The 18,283-nt window shown below is 33.7% G+C and overlaps 1 protein-coding gene across 1 annotated transcript in view; it reads right to left on the bottom strand.

The window, feature by feature from the left end:
• Positions 1-409: 409 nt before the first annotated feature.
• Positions 410-18,283, bottom strand: part of ndnf (neuron-derived neurotrophic factor) — a 51,777-nt gene continuing 33,903 nt past the window's right edge. Inside the window, exons 2-4 of the mRNA XM_061977503.2 lie at positions 10,571-10,768; positions 7,103-7,227; positions 410-2,061 (exon numbers count right to left, since the gene is read on the bottom strand). Coding sequence (XP_061833487.1) covers positions 674-2,061; positions 7,103-7,227; positions 10,571-10,767 — 1,710 coding nt within the window. The 5' untranslated portion in view covers position 10,768 and the 3' untranslated portion in view covers positions 410-673. The remainder of the gene's footprint in view (positions 2,062-7,102; positions 7,228-10,570; positions 10,769-18,283) is intronic.

The raw sequence follows: 18,283 nt of genomic DNA, 5'->3' as shown, positions 1-18,283 counted from the left end.
GTTTGTGTTGTGACGTAGTTTATGTTGTGACAGTTTTTGTTGTGACCGTTTGTATTGTGACCGTTTGTGTTGTGACGTAGTTTGTGTTGTGACATAGTTTGTGTTGTGACGTAGTTTGTGTTGTGACATAGTTTGTGATGTGACATAGTTTGTGTTGTGACATAGTTTGTGTTGTGACATAGTTTGTTTTGTGACATAGTTTGTGTTGTGACAGTTTGTGTTGTGACATAGTTTGTATTGTGACATTGTTTGCGACATAGTTTGTGTTGTGACATAGTTTGTGTTGTGACATAGTTTGTGTTGTGACATAGTTTGTGTTGTGATGGTGACCAGTGTAGGAAATATGACGACTGAGGACTTCTTCTATACTTCTGTTTATGTACATCAATACTGGCAGGACGACTTTACATGTGACACACACACACACACACACACACACACACACACACACACGCACGCACACACACACGCACACACACACACACACACAGTAACAATAGTAGAGTTACAGGATGGAATGTCACAATAACATGTGTGAGTGGCTACAAAGTATAAAATAATTTAAACAACAGGTTATAGATCTTTACAGGAAGTGTAAACATAACATAACTCATAAATATACAGGATCTCTCGACTGAGTCCCAGTGGAAGAGTTAAATAAAGAGGTGTGTGTTCAGCAGTACTTCCTGCTTTTCACCAGCTTGCTCTGGTATTTGACGGCGTGGCCGCCGTGTGCCACCGCGTACACGTCCAGCAGGTAGGTCTTCCCGGGCTGCAGCCCGCCGATGGTTTCCGTGGTGACGGCCTTCTGCGGGTTGTCGCTGTGGAAGAACTTGCAGAGGACCTTCTCCGCCTTGTCGCGGGTGCCGGGGCCGGTGCAGCGGTTCTGCTCCCGCCGGCGCCGCTCCTCGCCGTAGTCGTGGGCCACCTCCTTGCGGTAGACGCAGTACTTGTTGCGCTCGCCCGTGCCCAGCCAGGCCACGGTGACGGAGGTGCAGGTGCGGAGCTTGTCGAAGGCCTTGATGCGGGTGTCGTCGGGGAGGGCGGGGAAGGGCTGCTTGTTGTCGGGCCGGGTGCTGACCTGGACCTTCATGGTGGAGGCGCCCTTGCGACTCCCCCGCAGCCGGATCAGGTACTTGGCTTTGGGCTTGCCTCGCAGCTGGAAGTGCCGCACGCCCTCCACGTTCTGGGAGAGCAGCAGCTTGCCGTCGCGCCGCACCTGCACCTGCACCGCGTCCAGGCAGGCGTGCAGGAAGAGCGCTACCTTCTGGTGCGAGGACACGGGGGCGAAGCGCAGGAACTTGCTGCCTTTCCTCTCGATGAAGACGTCGGCGACTTTGCCGTCTTTCAGCTCCACCGTCTTCTGGCGGGCCTCCTCCTTGGTGCGGGCGAAGGTGCCCACGTAGGCGGTGCTGGCGTTGGTGGCGGCGTTGAGGGCGAAGACGTCAAAGTAGTACTGCGTGTCGGGCTTCAGCTGGGACACGGTGAAGATGTTCTTGTTGCCGATGCACACCTTCTGGATGTCTTTGGGCTTGGCGCCGTACGAGCGCGGGATCTTGTTGGTGGCCGGGCCGCGCGCCTTGGCCGAGGCGTCGGGCGGGTAGAAGCCGAAGTGGGCGAAGTCGAAGGGGCTGAAGTCCCTGCCGGGCTTGGGCGCCGCCATGAAGGCGTCGTCGGCGCTCATCTTGGCCTCGGCGGCACACATGCTCTTGAAGTTGTGCTCCTTGTTGATGACCAGGCAGTACTGGACAGGCTGACCCATCAGGAAGCCGGTGGGCGTGGGCTTCCAGACCAAGGTGACGGTGGTGCGGCCCAGCGAGGTCACGTCCACGCGCGGGTCGTACGGCAGCTCCGGGTACGGCTGGTCCGACTCGGGCGTGGTGCTGGCGTACGCCTTGAAGTTGCTGTCCTTCTCCGTGCACAGCAGCTCCAGCTGGTAGAGGCCGGCGGGCGAGCTGGCGGCCACGTAGGACTCCACGTCGTTACCTTTGTAGGTGAAGAGCTCCGCCCCCTCGTCTACCGTCACCTGCTGCTTCTGCTGGTCCAACACCTCCGGCTCACCTGGAGGCAAAACAACATCTCCCATTATTCCCTTCTTACCTCTTTCCAGCAAGATGAAGATTCTAACTTATATCATCATAAACTACTATACATAACATACATACAGTACCTACATACATACATACATTCATATCTATGGACATCTACACACATCTACACACGTCTACAGATATCTATGGACATTTACACACGTCTACACACGTCTACAGATATCTATGGACATCTGCACACGTCTACAAACATCTACACACGTCTACAGATATCTATGGACATTTACACACGTCTACACACGTCTACAGATATCTATGGACATCTGCACACGTCTACAAACATCTACACACGTCTACAGATATCTATGGACATCTACAGACGTCTACAAACGTCTACACACGTCTACACACGTCTACACACGTCTACAGATATCTATGGGCATCTACACACGTCTACATATATCTATGGACATCTACACACGTCTACACGTGTCTATACACGTCTACAGATATCTATGGACATCTACACACGTCTACATATATCTATGGACATCTACACACGTCTACACATATCTACACACGTGTACAGATATCTATGGACATCTACACACGTCTACACATATCTACACACGTCTACAGATATCTATGGACATCTACACGCGTCTACAAACGTCTACAGATATCTATGGACATCTACACACGTCTACAAACGTCTACAGATATCTATGGACATCTACACACGTCTACATATATCTATGGACATCTACACGCGTCTACACATGTCTACACACATCTACAGATATCTATGGACATCTACACACGTCTACACACGTCTACAGATATCTATGGACATCTACACACGTCTACAAACGTCTACAGATATCTATGGACATCTACACACGTCTACAAACGTCTACAGATATCTATGGACATCTACACACGTCTACATATATCTATGGACATCTACACGCGTCTACACATGTCTACACACATCTACAGATATTTATGGACATCTACACACGTCTACACATGTCTACACACGTCTACAGATATCTATGGACATCTACACACGTCTACAGATATCTATGGACATCTACACACGTCTACACACGTCTACAGATATCTATGGACATCTACACACGTCTACAGATATCTATGGACATCTGCACACGTCTACAAACGTCTACACACATCTACAGATATCTATGGACATCTACACACGTCTACAAACGTCTACACACGTCTACAGATATCTATGGACATCTACACACGTCTACATATATCTATGGACAGCTACACACGTCTACACATGTCTATACACGTCTACAGATATCTATGGACTTCTACACACATCTATATATATCTATGGACATCTACACACGTCTACAGATATTTATGGACATCTACACACGTCTACAAACGTCTACAGATATCTATGGACATCTACACACGTCTACAAACGTCTAAACACGTCTACACACGTCTACACACGTCTGCAGATATCTATGGACATCTACACACATCTACACATGTCTAGACACGTCTACAGACATCTATGGACATCTACACACGTCTACAAACGTCTACAGATATCTATGGACATCTACACACGTCTACAAACGTCTAAACACGTCTACACACGTCTACACACGTCTGCAGATATCTATGGACATCTACACACATCTACACATGTCTAGACACGTCTACAGACATCTATGGACATCTACACACGTCTACACACGTCTACAGATATCTATGGACATCTATACACGTCTATGGACATGTACACACGTCTACACACATCTACACACGTCTACAGTTATCTATGGACATCTACACACGTCTACACAGTCTACACACGTCTACAGATATCTATGGACATCTACACACGTCTACAAACGTCTAAACACGTCTACAGATATCTATGGACATCTACACACGTCTACAAACGTCTAAACACGTCTACACACGTCTACAGATATCTATGGACATCTACACACGTCTACAGATATCTATGGACATCTACACACGTCTACAGATATCTATGGACATCTACACACGTCTACATATATCTATGGACATCTACACGCGTCTACACATGTCTACACACATCTACAGATATTTATGGACATCTACACACGTCTACACATGTCTACACACGTCTACACACGTCTACAGATATCTATGGACATCTACACACGTCTACAAACGTCTACAGATATCTATGGACATCTACACACGTCTACAGATATCTATGGACATCTACACACGTCTACACACGTCTACAGATATCTATGGACATCTACACACGTCTACAGATATCTATGGACATCTGCACACGTCTACAAACGTCTACACACATCTACAGATATCTATGGACATCTACACACGTCTACAAACGTCTACACACGTCTACAGATATCTATGGACATCTACACACGTCTACATATATCTATGGACAGCTACACACGTCTACACATGTCTATACACGTCTACAGATATCTATGGACTTCTACACACGTCTATATATATCTATGGACATCTACACACGTCTACAGATATCTATGGACATCTACACACGTCTACAAACGTCTACAGATATCTATGGACATCTACACACGTCTACAAACGTCTAAACACGTCTACACACGTCTGCAGATATCTATGGACATCTACACACATCTACACATGTCTAGACACGTCTACAGACATCTATGGACATCTACACACGTCTACACACGTCTACAGATATCTATGGACATCTATACACGTCTATGGACATGTACACACGTCTACACACATCTACACACGTCTACAGTTATCTATGGACATCTACACACGTCTACACAGTCTACACACGTCTACAGATATCTATGGACATCTACACACGTCTACAAACGTCTAAACACGTCTACAGATATCTATGGACATCTACACACGTCTACAAACGTCTAAACACGTCTACAGATATCTATGGACATCTACACACGTCTACAAACGTCTAAACACGTCTACACACGTCTACAGATATCTATGGACATCTACACACGTCTACAGATATCTATGGACATCTACACACGTCTACAGATATCTATGGACATCTACACACGTCTACAAACGTCTACACACGTCTACAGATATCTATGGACATCTACACACGTCTACAAACGTCTAAACACGTCTACACACGTCTACAGATATCTATGGACATCTACACACGTCTACGCATGTCCAAACAGCTTCACGCAGGTTCCAGCAGGCACACACACGTACGGTTACGCACGTCTCCGCATGCAAATGCAGAAGTAGATACAGCTACACATCTACACACGATTATGCACGTCTCTGTGCGACCCTGCTTGCTCACTGGGGTCTGAGAGTGGTGTGCAGTCTGAGAGTGATGTAGGGTCTGAGAGTGATGTGGGGTCTGAGAGTGGTGTGGGGTCTGAGAGTGGTGTGGGATCTGAGAGTGGTGTGGAGTCTGAGAGTGGTGTGCAGTCTGAGAGTGGTTTGGAGTCTGAGAGTGGTGTGGGGTCTGGGAGTGGTGTGGGGTCTGAGAGTGGTGTGGGGTCTGAGAGTGGTGTGCAGTCTGAGAGTGGTGTGGGGTCTGAGAGTGGTGTGGGATCTGAGAGTGGTGTGGAGTCTGAGAGTGGTTTGGAGTCTGAGAGTGGTGTGGGGTCTGGGAGTGGTGTGGGGTCTGAGAGTGGTGTGGGGTCTGAGAGTGGTGTGCAGTCTGAGAGTGGTGTGCAGTCTGAGAGTGGTGTGGGGTCTGAGAGTGGTGTGGAGTCTGAGAGTGGTGTGGGGTCTGAGAGTGGTGTGGAGTCTGAGAGTGGTGTGGAGTCTGAGAGTGGTGTGGGGTCTGGGAGTGGTGTGGGGTCTGAGAGTGGTGTGGGGTCTGAGAGTGGTGTGCAGTCTGAGAGTGATGTAGGGTCTGAGAGTGATGTGGGGTCTGAGAGTGGTGTGGGGTCTGAGAGTGGTGTGGGATCTGAGAGTGGTGTGGAGTCTGAGAGTGGTTTGGAGTCTGAGAGTGGTGTGGGGTCTGGGAGTGGTGTGGGGTCTGAGAGTGGTGTGGGGTCTGAGAGTGGTGTGCAGTCTGAGAGTGGTGTGCAGTCTGAGAGTGGTGTGGGGTCTGAGAGTGGTGTGGAGTCTGAGAGTGGTGTGGAGTCTGAGAGTGGTGTGGGGTCTGAGAGTGGTGTGGGGTCTGAGAGTGGTGTGGAATCTGAGATGGGTGTGGAGTCTGAGATGGGTGTGGAGTCTGAGATGAGTGTGGAGTCTGAGAGTGGTGTGGGGTCTGAGAGGTGTGGAGTATGAGATGGGTGTGGAGTCTGAGAGTGGTGTGGGGTCTGAGAGTGGTGTGGGGTCTGAGAGTGGTGTGGGGTCTGAGAGTAGTGTGCAGTCTGAGAGTGGTGTGGGGTCTGAGAGTGGTGTGGGGTCTGAGAGTGGTGTGGGGTCTGAGAGTGGTGTGCAGTCTGAGAGTGGTGTGGGGTCTGAGAGTGGTGTAGAGTCTGAGAGTGGTGTGGGGTCTGAGAGTGATGTGGGGTCTGAGAGTGGTGTGGGGTCTGAGAGTGGTGTAGAGTCTGAGAGTGGTGTGGGGTCTGAGAGTGATGTAGGGTCTGAGAGTGATGTGGGGTCTGAGAGTGGTGTGGAGTCTGAGAGTGATGTGGGGTCTGAGAGTGATGTGGGGTCTGAGAGTGGTGTGGGGTCTGAGAGTGGTGTGGGATCTGAGAGTGGTGTGGAGTCTGAGATGGATGTGGAGTCTGAGATGGATGTGGAGTCTGAGATGGATGTGGAGTCTGAGAGTGGTGTGGAGTCTGAGAGTGGTATGGGGTCTGTGAGTGGTGTGGAGTCTGAGAGTGATGTAGGGTCTGAGAGTGATGTGGGGTCTGAGAGTGGTGTGGGGTCTGAGAGTGATGTGGGGTCTGAGAGTGGTGTGGGGTCTGAGAGTGGTGTGCAGTCTGAGAGTGGTGTGGGGTCTGAGAGTGGTGTAGGGTCTGAGAGTGGTGTGGGAAGGACGCAGAGACAGAAAAGCCAAAGAAGAAGCGAAGAAGAACCTGAAGTTTCTCCGCTGGCGTCCTCAGGAAGTTCCTGCAGGGTCAGTTTCCACTCCAGAGGAGCATCACAGGGTGTCACCGTCACTGACAGTGGTGTGTTGTCTTCTTCCACCACAAAGTAGTACCTGCACACACATCCAACCATTGAGTGATTGATGATGTCATCCACTGAGGTAATAACTGATCAATAATAAGATGACTTCATTCTTTTATTTGAATCCATATTTGACCCAAATGTACTTTTCACAACTTTGTTATTTATTGAATAAAAGAGTTTTAATGAATGGTCAATAAGTGGGAATAAATCTGGATTTAATGTTGTCATTATGGTGGTACTTAATGAATACTTAGGTCTACTACACTACTGTATTTTAATGTTGTCATTATGGTGCTACTTAATTAATACTTAGGTCTACTACACTATTGTATTTTAATCCATTATGGTGGTACTTGGAGAGACAAGTATATATATATATATATATATATATATATATATATATATATATATATATATATATATATATATATATATTAGAGATGCGCGGTTTGCGGACACAACCGCGGATTCGGCGGATTATCCGCGGATCGGGCGGATGAAATTTAAATAAATAAGATTTTATCCGCGCCGCGGATAAAATATTTCGGGTCAATATTTCACATATTTATCAACAATATATCACTTATTTATCAACATCATTTCACTTGTTTATCAACAATATTTCACATATTTATCAACAATATTTATCATATTCATCAACAATATTTCTCATATTCAGCAACAACATTTCAAATACTTATCAACAATATTTCACATATTTATCAACACTATTTCTCAAATTCATCAACAATATTTCTCATATTTATCAACAATATTTCACATATTCATCAACAATATTTCACATATTCATCAACAATATTTCACATATTTATCAAAAAAATGCACATATTTATCAACAATATTTCACTTATCAACAAAATTTCACATATTTATCAACAATATTTCACTTATTTAACAACAATATTTGTCATATTTATCAACAATATTTCTCATATTTATCAACAATATTTCACTTATTTAACAACAATATTTCTCAAATTCATCAACAATATTTCTCATATTTATCAACAATATTTCACATATTCATCAACAATATTTTACATACTTAACAATATTTCACATATTTATCAAAACATTTTCACATATTTATCAACAATATTTCACTTATTTATCAACAAAATTTCACATATTTATCAACAATATTTCACTTATTTATCAACAATATTTGTCATATTTATCAACAATATTTATCATATTTATCAACAATATTTGTCATATTTATCAACAATATTTATCATATTTATCAACAATATTTCATACATTTATCAACAATATTTATCTACAATATTTCACTTATTTTACAACAATATTTCTCATATTTATCAACAATAGTTCACTTATTTATCAACAATATTTCACATATTTATCAACAATATTTCTTATTTATTAACAATATTTCTCATATTTATCAACAACATTTCTCATACTTACCAACAAAATTTTCGGGTCGGGTCGGGCGGATTAATGAGATATTTTTTTTATTTTTTTTTATTTTTTTTGCGGGTGGCAGTTAAACCAATTCAGAAATATATATACATAGTTAAATGTTGTTAGCCACATACGAAAAACGAGCAGCACTCTTTGAAACAGGCAATTATTTATCAGCAGGCACCTGCAGCACGCCACATCAGAAGAAGAAAAAAAAAATGGCAACACCGGCAGCAAACGTGGTACGCGACAAACTAAAAAAGGGAATACTAAAGAGCAGGGGGAAAAAAGGCCAGAAAAGTTCAGCGTGGACTCGTTTTTATGAGGTTGTAAATCAGGATGACAGCAATGCTGGCTACGTGAGTTGCAAGAGCTGCGACATGGAATTACAATTCAAATGTAGTTTTTTTGTAAGCCTTTCAAAAGAATTCAAAATATGAAAAATTAATGAAAATTAATTTAAGCCATCAGACACTTTGAAAAGTGGCACATCACATCTCTAATGTAATCATTTGAACTTTTCAACAGAAATAGCACTGCAAAAATATTAAGGACATACTTCTGTATTTTGGTAGTTATGCTGTCAACATTTAACAAGATTTCTTCAACTTGGACTTGAAAGCATAAATAGTATAAACACTTTTAACAGTATGTCGTGCTGTGAAATACAGCCGACAGGATTGCGCACCAAACACGAAGCAAGGCCAAAGCACATGCATGGTGCAGGAGAACAAAGGACTTCTTTCATTTAAGGTTTGTGATAAACCATCAAACTCATTCGTTAAAAGGACTCTATAGTAATATAAAGCGAATTTTTCTGGACATTATCATGCAAGAAAAGTTTATTTTTGGGACCGCGATCACCGCGTAATGATTTTTAAAGGTTGCATTACAAACATGTAACTGTCCCATGTGATCAGCCAGTGCGATTGGAAGTCCATGCTCAATTATTGCCTCCGTAAATAAAACTTCGGCATTTATCACATCCAAAGAATCTGTTTGGGCGACGAAAAACGTTGAAAGTTTTCCACTTGTATCGCTAGCAACGGCATTAGGCTTGTGTTTTTTTGTCCCAAAGTGGTCTTTTACATCGCTAATTCCTCCGTGTCCGATCGAAAAATCTTGTCTGCACAAGGTGCAATTCACGTAGTTTTCACCCTTTTTTTTTTAAATTAATGAAAAACCCGGAATAGGTTGATGAAAACCGTACGAATTACGGGAAAACCGGAGTAGTTGGCAGGTGCCTCACTAATGCCTTGCATCGTCTATATTAGATATAACGGGCGGGTGCGGGCGGATGGCGGGCGGATGCAGTTCTATTCAAACGTTACATCGGGTGGATGGCGGATGGTTGACGACTTTCTGATGCGGTTGCGGATGAAATATTTGCCTATCCGCGCATCTCTAATATATATATATATATATATATATATACACATTTATACTGTATGTATATAAACATATATGTATACACATATACACATATATATACACACACATATATATATATATATGTGTATGTATATATACATGTATATATATATGTATGTATATATATATATATATATATATATATATATGTATATACAAACATACATACATACATACATACATACATACATACATGTATATATATATATATATATATATATATATATATATATATATATATATATATATATATATATATATATATATACACATTTACACAAATATAAATTTGCACTGATATCTATTTTGACATGTGTATTTATGTATATGTACATGTACAGTATATCTATGTACATTATTGTTTACATGTCTATTATTGACATATTTATTTACATGTATATTCATGTGTATATGTATATCCATGTGCATATTTAGCTGTGCGTTTACATATATTGTAGATATGAATATGTAGACATGGACAGGTGACACACCTTTTGGGCGTGTCCCTGAAGAGGAAGCCGCTGATCTCGGCGCCGTCAGGAACGACAGAAGAATCGTGGAACAAAAATTTGTCTCTGATTTGCATCTGAAAAAGTTCTTCATCTCTCGTTGGTAACTTCTGTGCGGAAACCCACTCAAGTAAAAGCAGCAACAGCAGGAACCTACTCCAGCCTTTATACTGCCTCATCCTGCAACACACAACAATATTTCACTTATTTATCAACAATATTTCTCATATTTATCAACAATATTTCTCATATTTATTAACAATATTTCTCATATTTATCAACAATATTTCATATGTTTATCAACAATATTTCACATATTTATCAACAATATTTCACATATTTATCAACAATATTTATCAACAATATTTCTCATATTTATCAACATGTCACGTATTACTCAACAATATTTCTCATATTTCGCAACAATATTCCTCATATTTATCAACAATATTTCACATATTTATCAACAATATTTGAATTTATCAACAATATTCAAATTTTTATCAACAATATTTCACATATTTATCAACAATATTTCACATATTTATCAACAATATTTCCGTTATTTATCAACAATATTTCACATATTTATCAACAATATATCACTTATTTATCAACATTTTTTCACTTGTTTATCAACAATATTTCACATATTTATCAACAATATTCATCATATTCATCAACAATATTTCTCATATTCAGCAACATTTCACATACTTATCAACAATATTTCACATATTTATCAACAATATTTCATATGTTTATCAACAATATTTCACATATTTATCAACGATATTTCACATATTTATCAACAATATTTATCAACAATATTTGCCATATTTATCAACATGTCACGTATTTCTCAACAATATTTCTCATATTTATCAACAATATTTCACATATTTATCAACAATATTTCCGTTATTTATCAACAATATTTCACATATTTATCAACAATATATCACTTATTTATCAACATCATTTCACTTGTTTATCAACAATATTTCACATATTTATCAACAATATTTATCATATTCATCAACAATATTTCTCATATTCAGCAACAACATTTCAAATACTTATCAACAATATTTCACATATTTATCAACACTATTTCTCAAATTCATCAACAATATTTCTCATATTTATCAACAATATTTCACATATTCATCAACAATATTTCACATATTCATCAACAATATTTCACATATTTATCAAAAAAATTCACATATTCATCAACAATATTTCACTTATCAACAAAATTTCACATATTTATCAACAATATTTCACTTATTTAACAACAATATTTGTCATATTTATCAACAATATTTCTCAAATTCATCAACAATATTTCTCATATTTATCAACAATATTTCACATATTCATCAACAATATTTTACATACTTAACAATATTTCACATATTTATCAAAACATTTTCACATATTTATCAACAATATTTCACTTATTTATCAACAAAATTTCACATATTTATCAACAATATTTCACTTATTTATCAACAATATTTGTCATATTTATCAACAATATTTATCATATTTATCAACAATATTTCATACATTTATCAACAATATTTATCTACAATATTTCACTTATTTTACAACAATATTTCTCATATTTATCAACAATAGTTCACTTATTTATCAACAATATTTCACATATTTATCAACAATATTTCTTATTTATTAACAATATTTCTCATATTTATCAACAACATTTCTCATACTTACCAACGAAATTTTACATATTTATCAACAATATATCACTTATTCATCAACATTATATTATCACTTGTTTATCAACAATATTTCACATTTTTATCAACAATATTTCACTTTTCTATCAACAATATTTCACATATTTATCAACACTATTTGTCATATTTATCAACATTTCACATATTTATCAACAATATTTCACATATTTATCAACAATGTTTCCCATATTTATCAACAATATTTCACATATTTATCAACAATATATCACTAATTTATCAACATTATTTCACATATCCATCAACAATATTTCACATATGTATCAACAATATTTCTCATATTTATCAACAATATTTCACATATTTATCACCAATGTTTCACATATTTATCAACAATATTTCACTTATTTATCAACAATATTTGTCATATTCATCCACAATATTACTCATAATTATCAAAAATATTTATCATATTTAACAACAATATTTATCATATTTATCAACAATATTTCTCATATTTATCAACAATATTTCGCATATTTACAAACAATATTTCTCATATTTATCAACAATATTACTCATATTCATCAACAATATTTGTCATATTTATCCACAATATTACTCATATTTATCAACATGTCATGTATTACTCAACAATATTTATCATATTTCGCAACAATATTCCTCATATTTATCAACATTATTTCACATATTTATCAACAATATTTGAATTTATCAACAATATTCAAATTTCTATCAACAATATTTCACATATTTATCAACAATATTTCACATATTTATCAACAATATTTCCGTTATTTATCAACAATATTTCACATATTTATCAACAATATATCACTTATTTATCAACATTTTTTCACTTGTTTATCAACAATATTTCACATATTTATCAACAATATTCATCATATTCATCAACAATATTTCTCATATTCAGCAACATTTCACATACTTATCAACAATATTTCACATATTTATCAACAATATTTCATATGTTTATCAACAATATTTCACATATTTATCAACGATATTTCACATATTTATCAACAATATTTATCAACAATATTTGCCATATTTATCAACATGTCACGTATTTCTCAACAATATTTCTCATATTTATCAACAATATTTCACATATTTATCAACAATATTTCCGTTATTTATCAACAATATTTCACATATTTATCAACAATATATCACTTATTTATCAACATCATTTCACTTGTTTATCAACAATATTTCACATATTTATCAACAATATTTATCATATTCATCAACAATATTTCTAATATTCAGTAACAACATTTCAAATACTTATCAACAATATTTCACATATTTATCAACACTATTTCTCAAATTCATCAACAATATTTCTCATATTTATCAACAATATTTCACATATTCATCAACAATATTTCACATATTCATCAACAATATTTCACATATTTATCAAAAAAATTCACATATTTATCAACAATATTTCACTTATCAACAAAATTTCACATATTTATCAACAATATTTCACTTATTTAACAACAATATTTGTCATATTTATCAACAATATTTCTCAAATTCATCAACAATATTTCTCATATTTATCAACAATATTTCACATATTCATCAACAATATTTTACATACTTAACAATATTTCACATATTTATCAAAACATTTTCACATATTTATCAACAATATTTCACTTATTTATCAACAAAATTTCACATATTTATCAACAATATTTCACTTATTTATCAACAATATTTGTCATATTCATCCACAATATTACTCATAATTATCAAAAATATTTATCATATTTAACAACAATATTTATCATATTTATCAACAATATTTCTCATATTTATCAACAATATTTCGCATATTTACAAACAATATTTCTCATATTTATCAACAATATTACTCATATTCATCAACAATATTTGTCATATTTATCCACAATATTACTCATATTTATCAACATGTCACGTATTACTCAACAATATTTATCATATTTCGCAACAATATTCCTCATATTTATCAACAATATTTCACATATTTATCAACAATATTTGAATTTATCAACAATCTTCAAATTTTTATCAACAATATTTCACATATTTATCAACAATATTTCCGTTATTTATCAACAATATTTCACATATTTATCAACAATATATCACTTATTTATCAACATTTTTTCACTTGTTTATCAACAATATTTCACATATTTATCAACAATATTCATCATATTCATCAACAATATTTCTCATATTCAGCAACATTTCACATACTTATCAACAATATTTCACATATTTATCAACAATATTTCATATGTTTATCAACAATATTTCACATATTTATCAACGATATTTCACATATTTATCAACAATATTTATCAACAATATTTGCCATATTTATCAACATGTCACGTATTTCTCAACAATATTTCTCATATTTATCAACAATATTTCACATATTTATCAACAATATTTCCGTTATTTATCAACAATATTTCACATATTTATCAACAATATATCACTTATTTATCAACATCATTTCACTTGTTTATCAACAATATTTCACATATTTATCAACAATATTTATCATATTCATCAACAATATTTCTAATATTCAGTAACAACATTTCAAATACTTATCAACAATATTTCACATATTTATCAACAATATTTCTCAAATTCATCAACAATATTTCACAGATTCATCAACAATATTTCACATATTTATCAAAAAAATTCACATATTTATCAACAATATTTCACTTATCAACAAAATTTCACATATTTATCAACAATATTTCACTTATTTAACAACAATATTTGTCATATTTATCAACAAAATTTCTCAAATTCATCAACAATATTTCTCATATTTATCAACAATATTTCACATATTCATCAACAATATTTTACATACTTAACAATATTTCACATATTTATCAAAACATTTTCACATATTTATCAACAATATTTCACTTATTTATCAACCAAATTTCACATATTTATCAACAATATTTCACTTATTTATCAACAATATTTGTCATATTCATCCACAATATTACTCATAATTATCAAAAATATTTATCATATTTAACAACAATATTTATCATATTTATCAACAATATTTCTCATATTTATCAACAATATTTCGCATATTTACAAACAATATTTCTCATATTTATCAACAATATTACTCATATTCATCAACAATATTTGTCATATTTATCCACAATATTACTCATATTTATCAACAATATTTCTCATATTTAACAACAATATGTATCATATTTATCAACAATATTTATCATATTTATCAACAACATTTCACATATTTACAAACAATATTTCTCATATTCATCAACAATATTACTCTTATACATCAACAATATTCCACATATTTATCAACAATATTTCACTTATTTATTTAACAATATTTCTCATATTTATCAACAATATTTCACTTATTCATCAACAATATTTATCCACAATATTTCACATTTTTATCAACAATATTTAACAACAATATTTGTCATATTTATCAACAATATTTCTCAAATTCATCAACAATATTTCTCATATTTATCAACAATATTTCACATATTCATCAACAATATTTTACATACTTAACAATATTTCACATATTTATCAAAACATTTTCACATATTTATCAACAATATTTCACTTATTTATCAACAAAATTTCACATATTTATCAACAATATTTCACTTATTTATCAACAATATTTGTCATATTCATCCACAATATTACTCATAATTATCAAAAATATTTATCATATTTAACAACAATATTTCTCATATTTATCAACAATATTTCTCATATTTATCAACAATATTTCGCATATTTACAAACAATATTTCTCATATTTATCAACAATATTACTCATATTCATCAACAATATTTGTCATATTTATCCACAATATTACTCATATTTATCAACAATATTTCTCATATTTAACAACAATATGTATCATATTTATCAACAATATTTATCATATTTATCAACAATATTTGAATTTATCAACAATATTCAAATTTTTATCAACAATATTTCACATATTTATCAACAATATTTCACATATTTATCAACAATATTTCCGTTATTTATCAACAATATTTCACATATTTATCAACAATATATCACTTATTTATCAACATTTTTTCACTTGTTTATCAACAATATTTCACATATTTATCAACAATATTCATCATATTCATCAACAATATTTCTCATATTCAGCAACATTTCACATACTTATCAACAATATTTCACATATTTATCAACAATATTTCATATGTTTATCAACAATATTTCACATATTTATCAACGATATTTCACATATTTATCAACAATATTTATCAACAATATTTGCCATATTTATCAACATGTCACGTATTTCTCAACAATATTTCTCATATTTATCAACAATATTTCACATATTTATCAACAATATTTCCGTTATTTATCAACAATATTTCACATATTTATCAACAATATATCACTTATTTATCAACATCATTTCACTTGTTTATCAACAATATTTCACATATTTATCAACAATATTTATCATATTCATCAACAATATTTCTAATATTCAGTAACAACATTTCAAATACTTATCAACAATATTTCACATATTTATCAACACTATTTCTCAAATTCATCAACAATATTTCTCATATTTATCAACAATATTTCACATATTCATCAACAATATTTCACATATTCATCAACAATATTTCACATATTTATCAAAAAAATTCACATATTTATCAACAATATTTCACTTATCAACAAAATTTCACATATTTATCAACAATATTTCACTTATTTAACAACAATATTTGTCATATTTATCAACAATATTTCTCAAATTCATCAACAATATTTCTCATATTTATCAACAATATTTCACATATTCATCAACAATATTTTACATACTTAACAATATTTCACATATTTATCAAAACATTTTCACATATTTATCAACAATATTTCACTTATTTATCAACAAAATTTCACATATTTATCAACAATATTTCACTTATTTATCAACAATATTTGTCATATTCATCCACAATATTACTCATAATTATCAAAAATATTTATCATATTTAACAACAATATTTATCATATTTATCAACAATATTTCTCATATTTATCAACAATATTTCGCATATTTACAAACAATATTTCTCATATTTATCAACAATATTACTCATATTCATCAACAATATTTGTCATATTTATCCACAATGTTACTCATATTTATCAACAATATTTCTCATATTTAACAACAATATGTATCATATTTATCAACAATATTTATCATATTTATCAACAACATTTCACATATTTACAAACAATATTTCTCATATTTATCAACAATATTACTCTTATACATCAACAATATTCCACATATTTATCAACAATATTTCACTTATTTATTTAACAATATTTCTCATATTTATCAACAATATTTCACTTATTCATCAACAATATTTATCCACAATATTTCACATTTTTATCAACAATATTTAACAACAATATTTGTCATATTTATCAACAATATTTCTCAAATTCATCAACAATATTTCTCATATTTATCAACAATATTTCACATATTCATCAACAATATTTTACATACTTAACAATATTTCACATATTTATCAAAACATTTTCACATATTTATCAACAATATTTCACTTATTTATCAACAAAATTTCACATATTTATCAACAACATTTCACTTATTTATCAACAATATTTGTCATATTCATCCACAATATTACTCATAATTATCAAAAATATTTATCATATTTAACAACAATATTTATCATATTTATCAACAATATTTCTCATATTTATCAACAATATTTCGCATATTTACAAACAATATTTCTCATATTTATCAAC

This window comes from Nerophis lumbriciformis, linkage group LG18 (assembly GCF_033978685.3).
Source record: "Nerophis lumbriciformis linkage group LG18, RoL_Nlum_v2.1, whole genome shotgun sequence".
In the NCBI taxonomy this organism is placed as follows: domain Eukaryota; kingdom Metazoa; phylum Chordata; class Actinopteri; order Syngnathiformes; family Syngnathidae; genus Nerophis; species Nerophis lumbriciformis.
The sequence above is the reverse complement of the archived record's forward strand: the minus strand, read 5'-3'. Positions and strand labels throughout refer to the sequence as shown.